The sequence below is a fragment of the Medicago sativa genome, chromosome 6, assembly GCF_051527215.1.
Source record: "Medicago sativa cultivar Bolivia chromosome 6, Bolivia_mono, whole genome shotgun sequence".
Taxonomy (NCBI): domain Eukaryota; kingdom Viridiplantae; phylum Streptophyta; class Magnoliopsida; order Fabales; family Fabaceae; genus Medicago; species Medicago sativa.
Window position 1 is genome coordinate 85,192,291 of NC_140754.1, and position 26,244 is coordinate 85,218,534.

A 26,244-nucleotide genomic window follows, 5' to 3' on the forward strand; every position below is an offset into this window, starting at 1 on the left:
ACATCTGTATGATTTGGAACTTAATATAATCAGGGTTAAATGACTCGAACTATTTTAGTTAAACTCGTTTTGTTAATTTATCAAACACATTCAAGATTAACTTTCTATATCAATATTACTGTGAGGATTTCTTCCATAACTTCAAATTGGTCAAGTAAATGTTCAAACCTGTATATCTGTCTCCCCTTTCAACTAGAAACCACAAATACAACGCGACATGCAAATACAATGACATAGGTAAGAAGATACAACAAAACATGAAATTCACAACACATGAAATTCATATAGAAACTCCAATCTTAGAAAATATATACAAAGTGTCTATGAAGTATGCACAAATACAGCCTACATATTTAGAAAACTTATCATGCAAATACAATGACATAGGTAAGAAGATACAACAAAACATGAAATTCATAACACATGAAATTCATATAGAAACTCCAATCTTAGAGAATATATACAAAGTGTCTATGAAGTATGCACAAATACAGCCTACATATTTAGAAAACTTATCAATCAGTATACCATAAGTATTAACTAAAAGCATTAACGAGTAACGATGAAAATCACTAACACAATGTAAATATGAAATTATCAACTAAAGTTGAAAGCAAAACAGGAAGAAAAAAATGTTACCTGAATGTAAGGATAGGTATTGGCAGCAGCACTACCTATTTGATCCTTCACTATTTGAAATTAGTAGAAGGGAAGTAAAAGAAACTCCCTATTTGATCCTTCACTTGAAATGGATACGTCCAATTCCATTTTGAAGGAATTGGACAATTCGTACCAAGAACTCCATCCTGCCACGAGTTACGCCGCATTTGAACACCAGGCCTACAACAAACATTTCAAAAATAAAGCCACCGAATGGTTTTATCTGAACAACAAAATAAGGCCATCGAATGTGACATGGTGTGTGTTTAACAGTACCTATCTCTTATTTTTTATCTTATACAAATTCCACACATTTCGAAATAACATACAGAAACCAAAGGACACTGCAGTAAACATCAAAATTTTGATTTCTGAATATCATTTTCTATGTAACAGTGAGTGAAACTAACCATGTTATGAGAAGTTCTTCATCCAGCTGATTATACACATTCACTGTCACATGGTTATTTGTAGTAACATTAATCACTGAACCACTTTTTTTTAATTATGAATAAGATCAATCCATCAACGTTATGCATCAATACAAATTCTAGTAAACCCAAAATATATAAATGGCTAACTATTGTTTCTATTTATATATAGAACAGAATAAGATTCCTTTGTCTACGTTTAACAAAAAGGTTGTTTAGTAACAACTAGTACTATATAAATATGAATAATCTTTCAAGTTTATTCTCTCTTCATGTCTTTTGCTTCCATTAACGTAATTTAATTCTAATTTAGAGAACATAGCAAAGTATTCAGATTCCATTAGTGAGTTACTTATTTTTGCCATGGAACTTCAATAAAGAGAATAGTTACTAAAACATGAATTTCCAGGATATACTAAAATGTTGTGAACTATAAATTTTCAGGATATACTAAAATATAAATTGTTTCAAATCAAATGAGAAGTATCTATCGAGGAACAAAAATATGAGTATAAGACCTTGACAGAATCATTTCTTCAAACTATATGCATTCACTACACTTCACATGAGTTAAAATATTCTAAACCACTGATAAACACAAAAAGAAACATGGTAAGTAACCTATCAGTAAACCAACAACTTAAATAGAAAAACATGTTCTTCCAAATCCTAAACTTCACAATTTTTTCCATGATATTGTTACAGATGCTAAGGCTTTCAAATGTACATTTAAAGAGCTAAACACCATTCAGAAAAAATAAATCAGTTGATAAAAATCAGAAACAATAGCCACAATCATTGTAATTGCATCCTACAACTGATGAAATTCTGAACAACCAATTAAAGGATCAAATTATCTCTTTTTTCACACACTAAAAGTACAAATACATATAGCAATGAAAAATACATTTCAAATCATTCACCATAGCAACAAAATCAAACCATATCACAGATCAACTAATCCTAAACAAAACAAATGAAACCTTTTTCAATTTCTTGGCAATGGCTTAGAGAAACCCAAAATGCAAAAATACAGAATTTCATCACAAAGAAACCAAAGAATTAGCATAAGAACACACATATTATGAAAGCTTTTTCACAGCACATGCTCACTCTAATACTAGGCCAATGTTAGAAGACTTCATCAATTCCCCTGGACCTAAACAGTAAGGAAAAAAATCTATAACAAGAAAAATTCAAATCAGTTACTCTGCTGAAATTCATTTTCACAGTGAAAGTGATTCTGACCAACCATTAAGGAAGCTATCTTCTTTTTCACACATAAATTGCTAAACAAGTAAGCATAAAAACGGAACACATATACAAACTGAACACATATACTTTCCTAACTCCAAATTTATATGTGAGGATAAGAAAAAAAAAATACCAGAACGGAGCCATGAAGCGGCGAGCCACAGAGCTTTGAAAAATGAGCGGAGGTGTGGGTGTTGTGTCGCAGTTAGATTGCGTGAGGTTGAGCATCGATTGATGAGATTGAGAGTCAAAGCACCGATTCACTGAGGTTGAGTTCAGAGCACAACACCACCGATTGACCGATTCAAGAGCACACCACCACCGATTGAAAGAGGTTGAGTTCCGAATCAGAGAACAACACCACCGATTAAAAGATGTTGAGTTCAGATTCAGACCATAACACGCTTGAAATTGGCGATTGAGAGTGAGATTGAGCACCGATTGAGTTTTGGAGAGTGAGATTGAGCACCGATTGAGTTTTGGAGAGTGAGGTTAGGTTTTGGAGATTGAACGTAAGACACAGATGAACGTACGATTGAGAGTGAGGTTAGGTTTTGGAGGAGTTAGATTCAAACATTGGGATGAAATTGGAGGTTAGGGTTTGAGAGTGAGATGAAATTGGAGATTTGAGAGTGAGATGAAAGGTTTGGGTCTTAGGGTTTGGGAAACTGAGGGAGAAAGCGGGAGATGAAAGTTAGTCTTAGAGTGAGATGAAAAATTTGGCCAAGCGGGAATGACCAATTACAAGGCGCCTTCTAATTTAACAAATAAATCCTGCGACTGTTGACCAGAACAGTCGCAACAACCATCGCAAATGTGCATTTTGAGGCAGTTATAAGGTAAAGGTCGCAAATGAAGTGTCGCAAAATGCAAATTTTCTTGTAGTGTTCAATTCATCATCATCCCTAACTCTAAAGGGCTTTTCTGATTCAGACTGGGGAGCATGTCAAGATACCAGAAGATCTACAACTGGTTTTTGTTTCTTCCTTGGCAAGTCACTTATAAGCTGGAAAAGTAAAAAGCAATCTGTGGTCTCAAGGTCTTCATCAGAAGCTGAGTATAGAGCCCTGGCCCAAGTTACCTGTGAAGGACAATGGCTCCTTTACTTGTTGAAGGATTTTCAAATACCTCATGAATCACCTATTGTTCTCTACTGTGACAATAAATCAGCTTTACACATAGCAGCAAACCCTGTGTTTCATGAGAGGACTAAACACATAGAGATGGATTGTCATGTAGTTAGAGCATCCACAATGGTAGTTCCCTAACAAGGACTCCTTAAATGGACCCCACGTGACACATCACTTATTTATAGTTTTTTAATAAAAGTACCTATTAAGGACTCAATGACTCCAATGACAATACACTAATAAGGACTCCAATGAAAAGTACTTAAATATGTCTCACTATCTTTACATATTAAACAAAAATAATTTATCTATTACTCATTTTTACAAATGAGACCAAGTAGTACACATTTTATTACTAATTTATGCAAGTGGCACCAAGTAGTACATATTTTATTACTTCTTTATGCAAGTGGGACCAAGTAGTACACATTTTATTACTTTTTAAACGTGGGACCCGTTAGTTACCCAGGAGAGAGAGGGTCCTTATATAGTTGCCCGTTCCTTAACGGGGACTCAATTTTTCTTCCTCCAATGGAGGGTCCTTAACGGGGAGTGGTCCTTGTTAAGTAAGGACCCCCCATTGGAGATGCTCTTAGAGACAAGGTACAAGAAGGTGTCATTCATCTGTTGCCAGTATCATCTAAAGAGCAAGTTGCTGACATACTGACAAAATCATTGCATCCTGGTCCTTTCAATAGTCTTCAGAGCAAGCTTGGCATGATTGATATCTACTCCAACTTAAGGGGGGATGTTAAAGATAGTGAAGTTTAAGTTGGTTGTGGTTACTTGCTTAGCAAGTTTCATTGTGTAACTAATTAGTAGCTCAACAAATTACAGCTGTAATAGTTAGTTAGTAGTTAGTTACTTGAGAGTTAAGTAACCATAGTTGAGTTAGAATATAATAGGTTCTATATATACCTATGAGTAGCTCTTTTGTAAGACGATCATTCACATGAAATAATAAACAGTTTTCAGTTTCATTTTTTCTTCTTCATCTTGCTCATTGCAAGCTTGATTTGTGCTTCCATGGAGTTTGAGATTGTCCTTTAACACTATTGCTTTGATTTTCGTGCAAACCCATACTTTTTCTTTGTAAATTATGGTTGTCCCATAAATTGTCAATCAAATGGTTATTCAAATAACACTCCCCATTTTTTTTTATTGAAAAACACGACCTGCAAACATTTATCTAATAACTACAACTCATTCGCGACAACTTCATGATTCTTGTCCTCGCTGTATAAAAGCAAAACATAAAAAGAAATGATATTTGTACAACCATTTTGTGAGAACTTTTAGACAACTTTCTCTCTCATACTCACATTATATTCTTATTCGAGTACATAGGCAATTACCCCCCTGAAATTGTAAGTTTCGTCAATTACCCCTCTGAAATTAACAAAACTTCAATTACCCCCCTGAAATTGCACAACATTAATCAATTTACCCTCTCCGTTAAATTTTTCTGTTAGTGAACATGACGGTTTGCAAATACCCCCCTGAAGTTTTGCACTTATGTGCAAAATGCCCCCCGAACTTGAAAATTTATATATTTTTTTCTTATCCTTGACTTAAAAAAAATATTAAAGGCAAACAATTTATATATTTTTTTATATGGATTAAAAATATATTTCACTTTAAATATTCAACCTAATTTTACAATAGTTAATAATGTTATTTAGAAAATATTCATAAATTCAATAGTTGAATTTAGATTAAAAAGTCTTCTACGAAAAAAAAATTGGGGCCTTTTTTCTAGATTAATGTAAGAAGAAAGCTAATTGCACCATTTTATATTAGGAAAAAAAATTGCACTCTGTATGAGAAAATATTTGGTTAGATTTCAAAACGGGACAAAAGCTTTCTAGTAGAAACTAAGTGGGTGAGAGACGTTCTAAGAGCTGAAGCAACTCTATGCAATGGTTGCTGGCTAGATTTTGAGTCCTCTAAAACCATTTCTCTGCAAAGGAAACAAATAATATCAATTTTTTCCGGTATCTTTAAAAAAAAAAATAAATAATTTTACAAACTACAAAGTGACTTTGATTTCATTTGAGAGTGAGAACCGTTTAAAAATAAAGCATAACTCCCTTAAAAAAAACAAAACATATCTATTTATGAATATTTTCTTTTTCTTTTGTTTGAGGGAATTTATGAATATTTTCTAAATAACTATCGTAAAAATAGGTTGAATATTTAAAGTGAAATATATTTTTAATCCCATATAAAAAAATATATAAATTGTTTGTCTTTAATATTTTTTTTTAAGTCAAGGATAAGAAAAAAATATATAAATTTTCAAGTTCGGGGGGCATTTTGCACATAAGTGCAAAACTTCGGGGGGGTATTTGCAAAACGTCATGTTCACTAACAGAAAAAATTGACGGTGGGGGTAAATTGATTAACGTTGTGCAATTTCAGGGGGGTAATTGAAGTTTTGTTAATTTCAGGGGGGTAATTGACAAAACTTACAATTTCAGGGGGGTAATTGCCTATTTACTCATTCTTATTCTCTCTCTCTTCCTTTTTCTCTTTCCATTGTTTTTGACCAATGAAAAGAGAGAAAATGAAGGTTGTCAAATAGGTTGTACCAAATGGTTGTTCAAATATCATTGCTCAAACATAAAAGAGCAAATACTTTGGTATGAATTACTAACATCTTTCTTTAACTATATGTTGGCTCTCCAGCAAAACAACACTCATATGCAAACACCTCAATAAATATATTGGATCAACATCAATCATACAAATGAAGTTGATACCACATCTTTAACTAAAAAATTTAAGGCATTGAGATTATAAGTCCTCTTACTTATATATTGTTTAACATTCACTTTTCAATCCAATGTGGAGCTTCTCAAACTAGCTACATAACAATCTCTCTCTCAACAATGTGGAACTTCTCACGCTAGCTACATAACAATCTCTCCCACAAGTGTGGGATCATCATTTCATATAGATATATGATCCCCCTCAAAGAAAAACCTTTTGATCTACATACACCTACACTGTTGTTGTCGTTGCATTAATAGGATACGCTACCTGGCCACCATTTGCAGGAAGTATTTGAACACAAGGAACTGGTCCATTAGTAACCATTGACTCTCATACCACAATTGGATCAAAAGGGGGGCTCGAGAATCATCCATATAGAACCGAAGCAACCACACAAGTGAGTTGAATACTATATATTAACCCGAAGCATGGGAAGTTCGGGAAGTACCGGAAGCAACAACAAATCAATGCTTCATGACCACAAGAAAGAGAGACACCACATCTTCAAACAAAACCTTAAGAGATTAAAAAATATGTCTCATCTTTTTTTATAGATCCAGCATTAAACTCATTTATAATTAATCGATGTATAACTTATCACTCGCACTTGATCCGAACAACTTTTTTGAAATCGTTTATATATAATGTAATCTAATAAACCATATGTCCCATATCCACCTAAAAGAAAACAATAGAGATAGATAAAAAATTATTTTATGTAAATTGATCTAATCTCATAAGTCAACACTCCTATCATATTTGTGAGATGTTATATATAGTCTGATAGATTCAAGAAAAAATTATGCCAGCTTATATATGTCCCAATTCTTTATTTTGTACGTTATCCTTTTTTTTCTTTTATAAAAATTGCAAGCTATCTCTTTCCCATGTGATATTATATTTTGTCAAAAAAGAGCTGCAAGAAATATTATAGATCCACACGGAAAAAAGAAGAAGAAATATATTATACATAATGATATGATGTAGATTATATAATTTAATATATAACTGTGATCTCTTTGAGATCTGCCAACGGTTAAATGGTGTCAAAGAAAGGGATGTGTTAATGTAATAACAAATCATGCACGTTTACTAATGTTTGTTTTAATTACTAGCGAAAAGACGAGCATGCACGTATCTGTTTCTCTGCTCTTTTTATTACGCTAACGCATGTATATTATAAACGGCACTTTATATGAAATTTTGATTTTAATTAAAATTATGAATACAAATATTTGTGATTTTTGTTTTTAAAAGATGCAAAGAGCAACAAATCATTTCATTAAAAAGAGAAAATAAAAGCACAGAACAAAAAAGGGGATTAGACCAAACCATTTTGATTAAACGGTATTTTATATGAAATTTTGATTTGTTAAGCACCGAGCTTATGACAGACGGCCACAACTCGAAAGTTAGATGCAAATGATCCAATTAGGGTGGTTTCGTATTTAAAAATGTTTTGAGGGGAAAGACCAATAAAATAGAAATTTTTTTTTTTTTTTTGACATCGAAGAGAATCGAACCTGATACCTCGAGGAGGAGCAGACTCCCAAACCCCAAGTCAATACCACTAGGTCAACCTAAGTGGGTTATAAAATAGAAAAATATTACATTTTCTTTTGGTTTTACTCTATATTAAATTAAGATGCTTTCATTATAAATAAAGTTATATCCTTGTCGTGATATATTTTGTTAATATTGATAAGAAAATTTAGTCTGACATTGGCATACCGTATCACGTTTAATTGAACTTTATTATAAAATGCATATTTTTTTAAATCTTTGCATTCCAATTATTGATCTTAACTATTCCTTAACTTTGGCTTTAATCACACATGTGTTCCACTATATAATGGCCAAACCTGCACAATTTGGCTGAAAGGAACAAATATACAAACTATAGTCATGGCACTAAATCTTCTTCTTCTCCCAGGAATCATTGTGATTCTTAGTTATGTGGCTATGATTGAAGCTACAATATTGTTAAATAATGATGATATTAGTAATTCTCTCAATCGGAGTAGTTTCCCAGAAGGTTTTATTTTTGGAACATCTTCTTCAGCTTACCAGGTACTCCAAATATTTCAATATTCTTCTACCTTGTATGCAGATAAACTATACTAGTATGCAGATATTTTTGGTTTATATATGTTTTTTGTAAACTTTATATAATAGTGTATAAATGTCATTTTTTTTTGAATCAATACACTGGGTCTACCTTTTTATGCTTAATTGCACTAATATTTAACTAGAATCCTTACAACAACAAAAAAGATAGTGAAATTTTGTCTTAAATTCACAGAACTCTAATTAATCCTTAACTAAAAATCTCGATATATGATTCCTCACTGCAATTACAGAAACAAAATTTTCTGTCACTGATTCAATGAAATATTTTTAGTATGAAGGTGCAGCAAATGTTGGTGGAAGAGGACCCAGTATATGGGATACTTTCACACATAATTTTCCAGGTACTTTTCCTTTATGCATTGTTTGTAGTATTAGTTTAAAATGAGTTGCTTATGTTTTTTTTTTTGAAAAACTGCTTATGTTTCTTTTCAAAAGATGCATAAAATAAAGGAATGATACTTTTTTTTTTTTTTTGAAGGAATGGTACTTATCGATTAGGTTGGTGCATGTGTTTGTTTTGAACTATTTCATTTAAAGAAATGGTAGTTTTGAACTCTTTTGACAGATAATATAATTCTTTAATTCCTCACGATCCATGCTATATGAATAAAAATTGCAAGTGGTGTTCATATAATAAAAATGCAAGCGGTTTATTTTTTAGTACCAAACTGCAGGAGTATTTAATTTTAATCACCTTTTTTTGACAAGAATTTTAATCACCTAATTGCCTTCATATTGATTTATATTTATTTATATTTCATATGTTATTTTTGTTGAGAACTATTCATTTTGTTACAGGCTTAATGGTCAACTCATACTCAAATAAGTTCATACGCAGAAAATTCCTACATATTTACATGGTCAAATACCATTTTAGGTCTTTTAAGTTATATGATTATAACAAGTTAGTTCTTTAAGTTTTTTTGTTGTTACAAATTGGTTCTTTAAGTTATAAAAATTTGCACCATTATCCTAATTTCATCAAACTTAATAAAAAATGTTTAATGTTAAAGTTGGTTTGTCCAAATTCATTGCTCTCAAAATTAGAGCTCATAGGTGTGTTATTCGGTATTGATTCAAAACAAAATTGACCGATTACTTGATTTGTAATATTGTTGATCAAATATTTATATGTAAAATTAGGCTTGAAAATTCAAAAACATGAAGAAGAAAATGTGTATAAGTAATCATGTTTGATGTCATAAGCACTTTTGAACCTACCATCTTAATGTTAAATGGTCTATAAGCAGTTTTTAACGAAGTTGGTTGAAAAGATGAATGACAGTGTAAATATTTTATGATTTAAAGGATCAATTTGTAACAAAAAAATAACTTAAAAGACCAATGGTAACAAAAAAAATAAATAAATTAAAAGACTAATCTGTTATAAACATATAACTTAAAAAATAGCTATCTTAAAGGACCGTGAAAGGTATTTGACCTACGTAAATATGAAGTGGAAACTTAATTCCACTTGAAAAAATAGAAAATAGAAAATACAAAATGGATGTGCAAAATAAGAACTCGTCCCTAATACAGTTATTAGAGATATATAGTTTAGTTACCACTAATACTAGTCCTATTAGTATATATAGGTGTAACCTCCCTATAAGTGGGTTAACTTTCTCATATTGTGATATTCATTTTCCATCAATACAAAGAACTTTGAGCTATTTCTCTCATTCCTTCCATGGATGCCATGTTTCATAACATGGTATCAGAGCCTGGTTGGTATCCACCTTGAAGGATTTTCCGCTGCATTTTCTCGAGAAAATTTAATTTTCTCATTCACCTTTTCTTTCAATGTTATTTTACTCTTTTATTTTCTTGAGAAAATTAAAATTTTCTCACTTTTCCCTTTCTTTCACGTTCCAATTTTGCTGTTCTCAATTCTTTTTCCTTTTCTTTCTTGTTCTCTCTTTTCTCTCTGCTTGCGATTCCTTAACACTGTTTCATTTTGATTTGTTCTTGATTCTCAACATTCATCTTCACCGAATTCATCTTTCATGATTCATCTTCTTGTTTCTCTCGCGTGATCACTTTTTGCGATTCTGTATCGTAATTCTTGTTCGATTCTGCTTCGAATTCTAGATTGGAATCCAAATTCGAGTTCAGTTTCATGTTCAATTCATCTTTATATATCAAATTCTTGCTCGATTAGGCTTGGTTCTCATCACAAAATTTTCTCAATTTTTCCCCCTAATTTTTAGGGTTCCATGATTTCGTATTTTTTTTCGTTTTTTGATCTGGTTACTGTTTCTACTTCAGTTTATGTGATTGATCTAGATCCATGCCTTTAAGGTGTTTGTTGAAATGCTTCATTGAAAACATATTGATGATTTCTTGTACTTTGTCCGATCTGGTTCATCATAATTTGTTCACAAAATTCTGATGACAAATTGAGCTCACAAGGTGTTTGTGGAAGTTCCTCAATGAAATTTGGTTCCTCATATTTGGTTCCTGGATCGTTAATGAAGTTTGTGTTGCAGTGTTCTGCATAATTTCTTTTCTATGAAAATTACTTTGGCCTGATGTGAGCTGGTAATGGCTTCAGTTCTGTTTCAAGGTCCATCTTTGAGCTGGTTTTCTACATCAGTATTTTTGGATTCATAATTGTGTTATTTTTGGTATACTGCTTCCTCAATGTGTTGCAATTCTGGCAAGTCTGGGGTTGAGATATGTAGGCTCTTTTCATCCACTTTTGTGTGAGGGTTCTACTCATATTTGGAAATTATTGTGCATCTTGGTAGCTTGTCCTCAATTTTATGCCTTTGGCTTCTGTTTGCTTATGGTTTCTATATCATGTGAAGATTGAAGATATAGTGTGACAAGTTTTCTAGAGTTTGCTTATGGCTGGTATTTGATGAGATTTGTTGTTTTCTGATTTGGTTTCTTTGTTACCAATTGGAGCCAGAAATTGTTGGTTAATATCACTTTGGATACTCAGAAATAGTTTCATTTTACAAGCAAGTATTCATGTGTTTTGACTGCTACAGCTTGAGTTACCCTGCTGGTCCTGTTATGTTCCATCAACTGGCTGCACTTTGTCCCTTTCTTGGTTGTCTACATTTGTGAATTTTTTGAAGACATGGATGGGTTCTTAGTTGGAAGCTTTTGATTGATTGATTTTTTTTTCTCATTACTGGATCGTTGATGATGTTCTTTGCTACTACTATTTGGTTCATTGATTTTGGACAATCGACGACCTTTTCTTTAGATATTTGTTATGCTTCATTCTTGGAAGCATTGGTTTTTCTTGTCTCGGCTTGGCATAGGAGGGCATCACTTTTATCTTTGGAAGCTTGGTCTTGTTGCTTCATGGTACTTTTGGTGTGAAGTTTGTTCAACATATGACCTCCTTCCATTGTTGACTATGGCTCTTCCTTGCATTTGGTTTTTCTTGTCTCGGCTCGGTATTGGAGGGCACCACTTTTATCTTTGGAACCTTGGTCTTGTATATGACCTCCTTCCATTGTAGACTATGGCTCTTCCTTGCACTTCCTTTTTGAATATCATCATTGATTTTGGATATCCTTGTTCTTCTTGTCTTGTGCTTCTATCTTGAGTTCTTGAGAACTCTTGATGGTTAAGTGTTGTGCCTTAATTGGCTTTGTTGATATTGGCTTCTACCGGATGGTGGTTAAGCGTTGCTTGGATGCTTATTCCTTCAATTGGTTCAACCTTGAGTTGTGGTTGCTTATTGTTGGATAAGCACTTGTTTGATGACTTTGTTTTTTTTTAGCCGATGTGTTTCCGGCATCTTTCCTTGTATTTTCATTTGCTTGATGCATTTCCTTGTATTTTCTCATTTCAAGTTGGAAGTGTTTTGAACACCTTCCAACTTGAGGGGGACTATTAGAGATATATAGTTTAGTTACCACTAATACTAGTCCTATTAGTATATATAGGTGTAACCTCCCCATAAGTGGGTTAACTTTCTCATATTGTGATATTCATTTTCCATCAATACAAAGAACTTTGAGCTATTTCTCTCATTCCTTCCATGGATGCCATGTTTCATAATAACAGTAATATGCTTCATGGATGGATGTGTAAAATTTAGAATAGCTTTCTTTCTACTATGTTGGAGTTTTTGAGAAAACTTATTTTCCAAGTTCCTTTAGTGTTAAAAAAGGTGAACATACATGCCAAACAAATAAGTAGAGGTCCTTTCTATTTCTTAAAAAGTAACATCTTCATTACTATAGTTTTGGTACATAAATGTTTAATTAACTAGTCTCTGACGCGTGCAACACATATGCGAAAAGAGATTTATTTGATCCTTTACTTTTTGATTTCTTTAAAATAAAAAAAAGATTTCTTCATTTGTTCAATGTCCGGTTCAAAACACCATCACATATATTCACATTTTCTGCTGCTAAACTTGTCAGGTAAAATAAAGGACAGAAGTAATGGAGATGTAGCCGTTGATGAATACCATCGTTATAAGGTTCAATATACTACCCTCCAACATGTCCATGATTCTTTTACTTGCGTGGTGATAATATATTAATATAATTAATATAAGGGTTAAATATGTTTTTGGTCCCTATAAATATATCAACTTTTCGTTTTAGTCCCTCTAAATTTTTCCTTCAACTTTTAGTCCCTATAAAATTTTCAATCTTCACTTTTGGTCACTCTTTTAAAGTAAACTCATATGTAGAATTCATATTATTTAATAAAATTTTCCAGAAAAATTCAAAATATTATAAGAATCACTCCAAAAAAAATTCAGAATTTTTTAACAAAACATGAATTTAATATGAATTTTTATATGTTTTAAGGTTAAAAATTCATATTTAATTTGTGTTTTGTTAAAAAATTCTAATTCTTTTTAGGAATTTTTTTTTAGAATATTTTACACATTTCTGCACAATTTCATTAAAAAATACAAAAATTAAATTAAAAATAGGGACCAAAAGTAGTGATTGAAAATTTTATAGGGACTAAAGTTGAAGGAAAATTTTAGAGGGACTAAAACGAAAAGTTGACATATTTATAGGGACCAAAAACATATTTAACCCTTAATATAATGATGATAATGATCCTATAGCATAGTTGAGACATCACGTGATATAATGCAGGAAGATGTTGAGCTCGTGAAAGAGATCAACATGGATGCTTATAGATTTTCCATCTCTTGGTCCAGAATACTTCCAAGTAAGAAACTAGGGCTAATAGACATTTTCTTTTAGAAACTTTGGAAAATTTCCTTTCCATAAGAATTTTTTTATGTTTATAGTAAATGATAACAAATGTATAATGATTATTAATTGGCGAATTCTTATTAGTCATACTGCCCTTAGGGCACATGATAAAGTTTCCAATAGTAAGTATTTATTATAAAAAATTAATTGTTGAAAATTTTAAAAAAATTGATCCAATTTTCAATACATAATTTCTATTAATAGTACTTTAACATGTGCCCTAAATACATAGTAGCATTTCCCAATTCTTATTTACATGTTAGATTACTTGACTAATTGCAGAAGGAAAGCTTAGTGGAGGTGTAAATAAGGAAGGAATTAATTATTACAACAACCTCATCAATGAGTTGCTGGCCAAAGGTCATCATATATGAACTTAATTTTTTCTTTTTTTCTTTTCAATGAGTTTTGACTAAAATACTTCTATTGCATCCATCAATGTAGGTCTTCAACCCTTTGTGACCCTTTTTCATTGGGACCTTCCTCAGACACTTGAAGATGAATATGGTGGTTTTTTAAGTCCAAATATAGTGTAACTCACATCCCTTATGATCAATCAAATATAATTAATATCATAAAGTTAAGCATATCATCATGTGTTTTCCCTCTAACTATTACTATATGTAGGAATGATTTTCGAGATTATGCGGAACTTTGCTTTAAAGAATTCGGCGACAGAGTAAAGAATTGGATCACGCTGAATGAACCATGGACCTTTGCTAAACATGGTTATACTGATGGAAGTTTGGCACCAGGACGATGTTCACCATGGCAAAACTTGAATTGCACCGGCGGAGATTCGGCCACTGAACCCTATATAATGACTCATAATCAAATACTTGCTCATGCATCTGCCGTAAATGTCTACAAAACTAAGTATCAGGTATTATTTTGTATATGATAATGTATGATAGATTTTCCATTTAGGTTTGCCTCCTCTTATATGGCGAGAGTTGCCTCCCATTAATGCCATTTTTTAGATTTGTGTTTAATTCCAATACTAAGTATTTCTTAATCATTTAATATTCACATTGAGACCTAAACTTTGCTTTAATCTGTATGCAGAAATTTCAAATGGGCAAGATAGGGATAACATTAGTGTGTCACTGGATGGTGCCACTCTATGATACAAAATCGGATCATGATGCTTCACAAAGAGCCATTGATTTCATGTTTGGGTGGTAATTATCTCCTTTATATATGAACCTTATTAAGTTATGGAAAATGCTAACGAGTGCTGTAAGGGCACTCCTTAACAACCTTTATATAGCAAGTTTTTATAGAAATTGATAAATTCAATTCATTGAAAATTGAATTATTTAACTTTTTTTTATAAACATTTTCTTAATTAAAAATCCTTAAAAAGTACCCTTATGACACTCATTAGCAAGAACCTCAAATTATATGTGGAACTCAATTGCATTAAATTAAGACATTAAACTCTAGTAAAGGAGAAAGGTCACCATAAAATGGTGTAGCTCATTGTTGACATTTTCTTTTATTGTATTTATCGAATTTTTTTTTTGCTATGAACATCAGTTTTTTTAAACACCCGCGACACCTGATTAATCAATGCAAAATATAGTTAACTCAATTAAATAGATGATTAATTCAATTTACCTTATAAATTGTGGGTAATTCACATAGTTGAATTAGCCATGATTTTGACTATCGTGTTAACCATCTATTAAACTGAATTAACCATATTTTTGAAGATTTGCGAATGTACAAATATCAAAATAGCTATTTTAAAGAATGCATTGCAGGTATATGGATCCATTGACAATTGGAGACTATCCAAGCTCCATGAGGTCCATCGTAGGGAGTCGATTACCAAAGTTCTCAAAATATCAAGCAAAGCTTGTAAAAGGATCCTTTGATTTTATTGGATTAAACTATTACACTTCCTATTATGCAACTAATGCACCTGAATTAAGTGAAGCCAAGCCCAGCTACAACACAGATGCACTTATTTTTATGACAAGTAAGTGTGTTTAATGATGACTTATGAGATTTTTAGTAATATAACACACTATAATTACTATCACATCTTAAACGTGTGACAAAATGAAAAAGTTTCTACTAAGCATAGAACTACATATATTTTTGTTCCTTAAACAAAACCACATATATTTTTTTTTATAGCAATAGAATGTTTTTAATTTATGTGTCAATTCAAAATGTTTTGATTAACTGTGTGTAAAGTTATTTTGAACTGTCAACCTACTACCATTAAACTGTTATCATATTATATTTTTTCCACAGGCCAGCGCAATGGAATACCTATTGGCCCTAAGGTATGTGAGTGATAGTATAATTGCAATCACAGCCATTATTAGATATACATTCTCTAACACACATATTTCATTGATTCCAGCATATGTTCTTTATTGGTTGAATTTCACATGTGTTCTATCAAATTATACCGTCTCATAAAAATTTAGTGGAACTTGTATAAATTTTAATCAATAAAAGAAAATGTATTAATACGTGTGGTAAAAAGTGTGTTGTTATCACTCTTCTTACAACATGTCTTTTGTCAAATAGTTTTTGTTTTCATTTTTTTTCTTGGGATTCGTTGAAGTAAAGGAAACCTATATTACGCATGCAGGCAGCTTCAAAATGGTTAAATATTTATCCAAAGGGTATTCACGACTTGTTGCTCTATACTAAAACAAAGTACAACAATCCATTGATCTACATCACTGAAAATGGTAATACTAATACACCATTTATATTCATTTTCAATCTATTTCTTTAAGCAAAAATTAAGATTTGATTGTACTAAATTTTGAATAGCGAATATGTGTTGGTGTATTGATTTCTTACTAATATACAATTTGATGGTAAACAACTATATTGTGAATCTATATATATAGGTATGGATGACTTTAATGATCCAACACTCCCTCTTGAGAAAGCCCTTGAAGATACACTAAGGATTGATTACTACTATGGTCATCTCTACCATATTCAAACTGCAATAAAGTATGTGCCCTCCAAACATAAAAAGTTGCTCTAAAAAAAATTAAATCAATGTTTTTTTCACCAAAAAAAAAATTAAATTAATGATAGAAATGTATAGAACAATAATATAAATTTTGTCTCTAATTCTGTCATTAAAATTTATGACTAATTCCGTGACACATTTTTATTTTTTTCTATATAGAAATTTAGATACTAATTTTATTTTTCTATAGTGCAATTTCCTTCTTTATCTAATTAATCTATGACATGTGTGTATATATGTTTAATGTATCCATTTTTTTTTTTTACAAGGGATGGTGCGAATGTAAAAGGGTATTTTGCATGGTCATTGCTTGATAACTTTGAATGGGGTTTAGGCTACACTTCAAGGTTTGGAATATACTTCACAGATTACAATAATGGCCTCAAAAGATATCCAAAAACGTCGGCTATTTGGTTCAAGAATTTTCTACAACATAAAATAGTTGCATATAGTGATTCACGCTAAGAAGATGAACTTGTGAACATAAAATTGATGCAATGAGAAATGATATCTAATGGCCACATTTCTGTTATATTTAATAAATATCTTCAGTCAAGTCACATATTCATTGATGTGTATAAAAGCGTTTATAACGTTGAACAACTTATCTACCTGTTTTGAGTTCTTATTTATCAATTTTTTGTATGAATTGTCTCAAAAACAAATATGTGTATAAAAGAACTGTCTTAAAAGATTAATCTAGGATTCAAGCAAGATCCTTAGAGGTTCTTAGTTTATAGGTTTAAGGCCACAAATGTTAGTTTACAATGCAAGAAACGTGTGATTGAGTACAAATGGAAAAAAATATAATAGTAAAAGTGCAAAATGAAAGAACAAAGATAAAAAGAAAAATGGTACTATTATAAATATATAGGTGATGACAGACACTGTTTGTTTGACAGACTAGTAAGATGTATTATCTTATGAGGGCTGGTGTCCAGTGGCGTATCCAGGACCCTGGATCAGGGGGTGCGAATTATTTAATTTTCATTAATTATTATTATCATCAAATATATATATATATATATATATATATATATATATATATATATATATATATATATATCCTCTAAAAAAATATAATTAATAAATAAAAAATAAAAAATTAAATATATTATTAGCCAGGGCCATCCCTATGAAACTGGAGGCTCGACTCTCATAGTAAAAATAGGCCCCTAATAAAAAAAAAACCACAAATTTTTTAAAAGATTAATATTCTATTTAAATTGAAAATAACACTCGTATAATGATTGTTAACCACCAAATTCAAAATCAGCAATTATTTTTACTAAAGACGTGTTTTTTAACTTAGAAATAGAAACATGGAACATGATTTTTTATTTAGAAATTGAAACATGAAACATGTTTATTTTTCTTTTTTGAGTGGGGGTGGGGATATTGACGAAAACACAGCACGATTAGAGAGTGTATCTCTAATGGAGCGGTTAGAGTTGATTTTGTACGTACGAATGAAAACTTAGCTGATCCTTTGACGAAAGGACTTAATAGAGAGAAAGTCCGAGAAACATCCAGTAGGATGGGACTAATGTCTATAGCCCACTAAATGATGGTAACCCGACCTATATGACTGGAGATCCCAAGATTTAGGTTCAATGGGTAAAAACAAGTCATGAAGTGGTAGAACATGCTATGAGAGAAAGAATATAGAAAGCATGATCCTGCAGCGAAAGAAGGATGAGGTAATAGTAACTCTTAATGAGATCTATACTCTATGTTGAGTGGGGTACACAGCTACAGGAGTACCCTTGATAGACTCACCTATACGAATGTGGAACTTAGGCCGGTCCTATGGAATTTTGAGGCAGAATTCCTAGAGCATTCGTTAAAACCGGGATACACGTGCAGGGCCTTAAAACGCACGGGCTTTTAGAATACACCTATGAAAAGGTTTGTGTGTGGAATCTATGTCTGAGATAGAGTTCAATGCTGTAAGCAACTCTTGTTAAATCAGAATACCTTCCACTATGCAAAGGTTCAAGTTGTTGGCGACACCTTTGTATATTAGCAAATCTTATGGAAACGCTTTACGTTATTTCTCGAAACCATTTTGAAGTCAAGTGGGGGATTGTTGGAACACTAGTTAAAGTCTAGTGAGAAAATTGGAAAGAAAGAAAAACACTATGAGAAACTAGTGTGTGGGTATGTGACTTAAAAATGTCCCACATTGGAGAGTCACCCCAACTAGTAAGTGTTTATATAAGGGTGGGGTGACCTCCAAGGGTGTGTGCTTGGGGTACCTATTTTTGTGAACGGGTGAACGCTTACCAAATATATATATCACGCGCGACGACGACGCCGCCGTCCGTCCGACCGGCCGGGCCGGGCTTGGGTCGTGGGTCAGAAAATTGATATATTTTTTTGTCACTTGAAAATGTTAAATTAATTAATTAATTTTTCATTATACGAAAGTGTTACACGTAACAAATTGATGTGTTACATTCCGACCCGATCCAAGAAACTTCCGGATATTTCCAATTAAGAAAACGTGTTTGCTTTGCTTAAGGATTAAGCAAACTTAATCCCCAAGTCACGCGTAAAACGCGTTTGCTTAAGGATTAAGCAAACTTAATCCCCAAGTAATTCTCACGAACTCTGCCTATAAAAGGAGAGCTCGTCCCACTCATTCTTCACACCAAAATCTCACAGTTGATGCTTCCTGTGCGGTTTTCTCTCTTCTCCCTTCGATTTTAACAAATCGTTCTTCTTCTTCTACTCCTTTCTGTCCCATCGGTTTCGAATAGAGCGGTTACGTACCGTATCGAGTGGCTTCGATCAAACGATCGAACCATACTTTGAGGTGTAATTCTCGAGCGACTATATACTGTGCAGTATATACTCGTAATAGTGATCTGGGTTGTTTTATCCTGGAGACGGCGTGGTTGATAGAGTACCTTGCACAAACTAGGGTAGTGCCGCGAAACGTCTTAAAGAAAGCGACCTAGTCGTGACTAACCCAGTAATTTCGTTCGGTATAATTTTTAAATCGAAAAACAACAGTAACCATTGACTCTCATACCAGAATTGGATCAAAAGGGGGGCTCGAGAATCATCCATATAGAACCGAAGCAACCACACAAATGAGTTGAATACTATATATTAACCCGAAGCATGGGAAGTTCGGGAAGTACCGGAAGCAACAACAAATCAATGCTTCATGACCACAAGAAAGAGAAACACCACATCTCCAAACAAAACCTTAAGCGATTAAAAAATATGTCTCATCTTTTTTTTATAGATCCAGCATTAAACTCATTTATAATCGATGTATAACTTATCACTCGCACTTGATCCGAACAACTTTTTTGAAATCGTTTATATATAATGTAATCTAATAAACCATATGTCCCATATCCACCTAAAAGAAAACAATAGTATAACTTATCACTCGCACTTGATCCGAACAACTTTTTTGAAATCGTTTATATATAATGTAATCTAATAAACCATATGTCCCATATCCACCTAAAAGAAAACAATAGAGATAGATAAAAAATTATTTTATGTAAATTGATCTAATCTCATAAGTCAACACTCCTATCATATCTGTGAGATGTTATATATAGTCTGATAGATTTAAGAAAAAATTATGCCAGCTTATATATGTCCCAATTCTTTATTTTGCACGTTATCCTTTTTTTTCTTTTATAAAAATTGCAAGCTATCTCTTTCCCATGTGATATTATATTTTGTCAAAATAAAGAGCTGCAAGAAATATTATAGATCCACACGGAAAAAAGAAGAAGAAATATATTATACATAATGATATGATGTAGATTATATAATTTAATATATAACTGTGATCTCTTTGAGATCTGCCAACGGTTAAATGGTGTCAAAGAAAGGGATGTGTTAATGTAATAACAAATCATGCACGTTTACTAATGTTTGTTTTAATTACTAGCGAAAAGACGAGCATGCACGTATCCGTTTCTCTGCTCTTTTTATTACGCTAACGCATGTATATTATAAACGGCATTTTATATGAAATTTTGATTTTAATTAAAATTATGAATACAAATATTTGTGATTTTTGTTTTTAAAAGATGCAAAGAGCAACAAATCATTTCATTAAAAAGAGAAAATAAAAGTACAGAACAAAAAAGGGGATTAGACCAAACCATTTTGATTAAACGGTATTTTATATGAAATTTTGATTTGTTAAGCACCGAGCTTATGACAGACGGCCACAACTCGAAAGTTAGATGCAAATGATCCAATTAGGGTGGTTTTGTATTTAAAAATGTTTTGAGGGGAAAGACCAATAAAATAGAAAAATATTTTTTTTTTGACATCGAAGAGAATCGAACCTGATACCTCGAGGAGGAGCAGACTCCCAAACCCCAAGTCAATACCACTAGGTCAACCTAAGTGGGTTATAAAATAGAAAAATATTACATTTTCTTTTGGTTTTACTTTATATTAAATTAAGATGCTTTCATTATAAATAAAGTTATATCCTTGTCGTCATATATTTTGTTAATATTGATAAGAAAATTTAGTCTGACATTGGCATACCGTATCACGTTTAATTGAACTTTATTATAAAATGCATATTTTTTTTAATCTTTGCATTCCAATTATTGATCTTAACTATTCCTTAACTTTGGCTTTAATCACACATGAGTTCCACTATATAATGGCCAAACCTGCACAATTTGGCTGAAAGGAACAAATATACAAACTATAGTCATGGCACTAAATCTTCTTCCTCTCCCAGGAATCATTGTGATTCTTAGTTATGTGGCTATGATTGAAGCTACAATATTGTTAAATAATGATGATATTAGTAATTCTCTCAATCGGAGTAGTTTCCCAGAAGGTTTTATTTTTGGAACATCTTCTTCAGCTTACCAGGTACTCCAAATATTTCAACATTCTTCTACCTTGTATATGTAAGAAGATAAATGGAAAATATATTTGATGTTATATCTAAGGATGGAGCTAGAAGGGGAGCAGAGGCCACAGCCCCAAATTCACAGAACTCTAATTATTCCTTAACTAAAAATCTCGATATATGATTCCTCATTGCAATTACAGAAACAAAATTTTCTGTCACTGATTCAATGAAATATTTTTAGTATGAAGGTGCAGCAAATGTTGGTGGAAGAGGACCAAAATGCTATTAAAATTAAGTAGGGACTAAACTTACAAGGTTGCTATTTTATAGGGACTAGAAACATAATTAACCCAAAACAAAATGGATGTGCAAAATAAGAACTCGTCCCTAATACAGTAATATGCTTCATGGATGGATGTGTAAAATTTAGAATAGCTTTCTTTCTACTATGTTGGAGTTTTTGAGAAAACTTATTTTCCAAGTTCCTTTAGTGTTAAAAAAGGTGAACATACATGCCAAACAAATAAGTAGAGGTCCTTTCTATTTCATAAAAAGTAACATCTTCATTACTATAGTTTTGGTACATAAATGTTTAATTAACTAGTCTCTGACGCGTGCAACACATATGCGAAAAGAGATTTATTTGATCCTTTACTTTTTGATTTCTTTAAAATAAAAAAAAGATTTCTTCATTTGTTCAATGTCCGGTTCAAAACACCATCACATATATTCACATTTTCTGCTGCTAAACTTGTCAGGTAAAATAAAGGACAGAAGTAATGGAGATGTAGCCGTTGATGAATACCATCGTTATAAGGTTCAATATACTACCCTCCAACATGTCCATGATTCTTTTACTTGTGTGGTGATAATATATTAATATAATTAATATAATGATGATAATGATGCTATAGCATAGTTGAGACATCACGTGATATAATGCAGGAAGATGTTGAGCTCGTGAAAGACATCAACATGGATGCTTATAGATTTTCCATCTCTTGGTCCAGAATACTTCCAAGTAAGAAACTAGGGCTAATAGACATTTTCTTTTAGAAACTTTGGAAAATTTCCTTTCCATAAGAATTTTTTTATGTTTATAGTAAATGATAACAAATGTATAATGATTATTAATTGGCGAATTCTTATTAGTCATACCGACATCCGCCCTTAGGGCACATGATAAAGTTTCCATAAATAGTAAGTATTTATTATAAAAAATTAATTGTTGAAAATTTTAAAAAAATTGATCCAATTTTCAATACATAATTTCTATTGATAGTACTTTAACATGTGCCCTAAATACATGGTAGCATTTCCCAATTCTTATTTACATGTTAGATTACTTGACTAATTGCAGAAGGAAAGCTTAGTGGAGGTGTAAATAGGGAAGGAATTAATTATTACAACAACCTCATCAATGAGTTGCTGGCCAAAGGTCATCATATATGAACTTAATTTTTTCTTTTTTTCTTTTCAATGAGTTTTGACTAAAATACTTCTATTGCATCCATCAATGTAGGTCTTCAACCCTTTGTGACCCTTTTTCATTGGGACCTTCCTCAGACACTTGAAGATGAATATGGTGGTTTTTTAAGTCCAAATATAGTGTAACTCACATCCCTTATGATCAATCAAATATAATTAATATCATAAAGTTAAGCATATCATCATGTGTTTTCCCTCTAACTATTACTATATGTAGGAATGATTTTCGAGATTATGCGGAACTTTGCTTTAAAGAATTCGGCGACAGAGTAAAGAATTGGATCACGCTGAATGAACCATGGACCTTTGCTAAACATGGTTATACTGATGGAAGTTTGGCACCAGGACGATGTTCACCATGGCAAAACTTGAATTGCACCGGCGGAGATTCGGCCACTGAACCCTATATAATGACTCATAATCAAATACTTGCTCATGCATCTGCCGTAAATGTCTACAAAACTAAGTATCAGGTATTATTTTGTATATGATAATGTATGATAGATTTTCCATTTAGGTTTGCCTCCTCTTATATGGCGAGAGTTGCCTCCCATTAATGCCATTTTTTAGATTTGTGTTTAATTCCAATACTAAGTATTTCTTAATCATTTAATATTCACATTGAGACCTAAACTTTGCTTTAATCTGTATGCAGAAATTTCAAATGGGCAAGATAGGGATAACATTAGTGTGTCACTGGATGGTGCCACTCTATGATACAAAATCGGATCATGATGCTTCACAAAGAGCCATTGATTTCATGTTTGGGTGGTAATTATCTCCTTTATATATGAACCTTATTAAGTTATGGAAAATGCTAACGAGTGCTGTAAGGGCACTCCTTAACAACCTTTATATAGCAAGTTTTTATAGAAATTGATAAATTCAATTCATTGAAAATTGAATTATTTAACTTTTTTTTATAAACATTTTCTTAATTAAAAATCCTTAAAAAGTACCCTTATGACACTCATTAGCAAGAACCTCAAATTATATGTGGAACTCAATTGCATTAAATTAAGACATTAAACTCTAGTAAAGGAGAAAGGTCACCATAAAATGGTGTAGCTCATTGTTGACATTTTCTTTTATTGTATTTATCGAATTTTTTTTTTGCTATGAACATCAGTTTTTTTAAACACCCGCGACACCTGATTAATCAATGCAAAATATAGTTAACTCAATTAAATAGATGATTAATTCAATTTACCTTATAAATTGTGGGTAATTCACATAGTTGAATTAGCCATGATTTTGACTATCGTGTTAACCATCTATTAAACTGAATTAACCATATTTTTGAAGATTTGCGAATGTACAAATATCAAAATAGCTATTTTAAAGAATGCATTGCAGGTATATGGATCCATTGACAATTGGAGACTATCCAAGCTCCATGAGGTCCATCGTAGGGAGTCGATTACCAAAGTTCTCAAAATATCAAGCAAAGCTTGTAAAAGGATCCTTTGATTTTATTGGATTAAACTATTACACTTCCTATTATGCAACTAATGCACCTGAATTAAGTGAAGCCAAGCCCAGCTACAACACAGATGCACTTATTTTTATGACAAGTAAGTGTGTTTAATGATGACTTATGAGATTTTTAGTAATATAACACACTATAATTACTATCACATCTTAAACGTGTGACAAAATGAAAAAGTTTCTACTAAGCATAGAACTACATATATTTTTGTTCCTTAAACAAAACCACATATATTTTTTTTTATAGCAATAGAATGTTTTTAATTTATGTGTCAATTCAAAATGTTTTGATTAACTGTGTGTAAAGTTATTTTGAACTGTCAACCTACTACCATTAAACTGTTATCATATTATATTTTTTCCACAGGCCAGCGCAATGGAATACCTATTGGCCCTAAGGTATGTGAGTGATAGTATAATTGCAATCACAGCCATTATTAGATATACATTCTCTAACACACATATTTCATTGATTCCAGCATATGTTCTTTATTGGTTGAATTTCACATGTGTTCTATCAAATTATACCGTCTCATAAAAATTTAGTGGAACTTGTATAAATTTTAATCAATAAAAGAAAATGTATTAATACGTGTGGTAAAAAGTGTGTTGTTATCACTCTTCTTACAACATGTCTTTTGTCAAATAGTTTTTGTTTTCATTTTTTTTCTTGGGATTCGTTGAAGTAAAGGAAACCTATATTACGCATGCAGGCAGCTTCAAAATGGTTAAATATTTATCCAAAGGGTATTCACGACTTGTTGCTCTATACTAAAACAAAGTACAACAATCCATTGATCTACATCACTGAAAATGGTAATACTAATACACCATTTATATTCATTTTCAATCTATTTCTTTAAGCAAAAATTAAGATTTGATTGTACTAAATTTTGAATAGCGAATATGTGTTGGTGTATTGATTTCTTACTAATATACAATTTGATGGTAAACAACTATATTGTGAATCTATATATATAGGTATGGATGACTTTAATGATCCAACACTCCCTCTTGAGAAAGCCCTTGAAGATACACTAAGGATTGATTACTACTATGGTCATCTCTACCATATTCAAACTGCAATAAAGTATGTGCCCTCCAAACATAAAAAGTTGCTCTAAAAAAAATTAAATCAATGTTTTTTTCACCAAAAAAAAAATTAAATTAATGATAGAAATGTATAGAACAATAATATAAATTTTGTCTCTAATTCTGTCATTAAAATTTATGACTAATTCCGTGACACATTTTTATTTTTTTCTATATAGAAATTTAGATACTAATTTTATTTTTCTATAGTGCAATTTCCTTCTTTATCTAATTAATCTATGACATGTGTGTATATATGTTTAATGTATCCATTTTTTTTTTTTACAAGGGATGGTGCGAATGTAAAAGGGTATTTTGCATGGTCATTGCTTGATAACTTTGAATGGGGTTTAGGCTACACTTCAAGGTTTGGAATATACTTCACAGATTACAATAATGGCCTCAAAAGATATCCAAAAACGTCGGCTATTTGGTTCAAGAATTTTCTACAACATAAAATAGTTGCATATAGTGATTCACGCTAAGAAGATGAACTTGTGAACATAAAATTGATGCAATGAGAAATGATATCTAATGGCCACATTTCTGTTATATTTAATAAATATCTTCAGTCAAGTCACATATTCATTGATGTGTATAAAAGCGTTTATAACGTTGAACAACTTATCTACCTGTTTTGAGTTCTTATTTATCAATTTTTTGTATGAATTGTCTCAAAAACAAATATGTGTATAAAAGAACTGTCTTAAAAGATTAA

At 31.7% G+C, this 26,244-nt stretch overlaps 2 protein-coding genes and 1 long non-coding RNA gene across 4 annotated transcripts; all 3 read left to right on the forward strand.

Moving 5' to 3' along the window:
- The first annotated feature begins 1,475 nt into the window (after positions 1 to 1,475).
- Positions 1,476 to 17,298, forward strand: LOC146917628 (beta-glucosidase 12-like). 2 transcript variants are annotated; one of them, XM_085719461.1, is made up of 14 exons: positions 1,476 to 1,804; positions 8,254 to 8,320; positions 8,652 to 8,721; positions 12,772 to 12,830; positions 13,468 to 13,543; positions 13,873 to 13,950; positions 14,035 to 14,122; positions 14,218 to 14,473; positions 14,656 to 14,771; positions 15,357 to 15,574; positions 15,856 to 15,887; positions 16,202 to 16,304; positions 16,470 to 16,578; positions 16,870 to 17,298. In XM_085719461.1, exons 1-14 carry the CDS (start codon positions 1,746 to 1,748, stop codon positions 17,063 to 17,065), a joined length of 1,527 nt encoding a protein of 508 aa, XP_085575587.1. In that variant the 5' UTR covers positions 1,476 to 1,745; the 3' UTR covers positions 17,066 to 17,298. The 2 variants fall into 2 exon arrangements, with proteins under 2 accessions (XP_085575587.1, XP_085575586.1); XM_085719460.1 differs by lacking the exon at positions 1,476 to 1,804 and having other exon boundaries at positions 8,092 to 8,320.
- Positions 2,797 to 3,036, forward strand: LOC146917629 (uncharacterized). Its single transcript, XR_015015792.1, has 2 exons — positions 2,797 to 2,938; positions 2,970 to 3,036. It is a non-coding gene; the product is annotated as an uncharacterized LOC146917629 (long non-coding RNA).
- Positions 17,299 to 21,272: 3,974 nt separating the features above from the next.
- LOC146917630 (beta-glucosidase 12-like) lies at positions 21,273 to 26,244 on the forward strand. The gene is made up of 13 exons (XM_085719462.1): positions 21,273 to 21,475; positions 21,700 to 21,742; positions 22,178 to 22,275; positions 22,404 to 22,479; positions 22,819 to 22,896; positions 22,981 to 23,068; positions 23,164 to 23,419; positions 23,602 to 23,717; positions 24,303 to 24,520; positions 24,802 to 24,833; positions 25,148 to 25,250; positions 25,416 to 25,524; positions 25,816 to 26,244. Exons 1-13 carry the CDS (start codon positions 21,311 to 21,313, stop codon positions 26,009 to 26,011), a joined length of 1,578 nt encoding a protein of 525 aa, XP_085575588.1. The 5' UTR covers positions 21,273 to 21,310; the 3' UTR covers positions 26,012 to 26,244.

Excerpts from the sequence above, each read along its gene's own strand:
- LOC146917628 (XM_085719460.1), top strand. The coding sequence starts at position 8,156 with ATGGCACTAAATCTTCTTCTTCTCCCAGGAATCATTGTGATTCTTAGT. Across the intron at positions 13,544-13,872 it reads TTGGTCCAGAATACTTCCAA|AAGGAAAGCTTAGTGGAGGT; the intron begins GTAAGAAACTAG and ends GACTAATTGCAG. Across the intron at positions 15,575-15,855 it reads TGCACTTATTTTTATGACAA|GCCAGCGCAATGGAATACCT; the intron begins GTAAGTGTGTTT and ends TTTTTTCCACAG.
- LOC146917630 (XM_085719462.1), top strand. The coding sequence starts at position 21,311 with ATGGCACTAAATCTTCTTCCTCTCCCAGGAATCATTGTGATTCTTAGT. Across the intron at positions 22,276-22,403 it reads ATGAATACCATCGTTATAAG|GAAGATGTTGAGCTCGTGAA; the intron begins GTTCAATATACT and ends GATATAATGCAG. Across the intron at positions 23,420-23,601 it reads TCTACAAAACTAAGTATCAG|AAATTTCAAATGGGCAAGAT; the intron begins GTATTATTTTGT and ends ATCTGTATGCAG.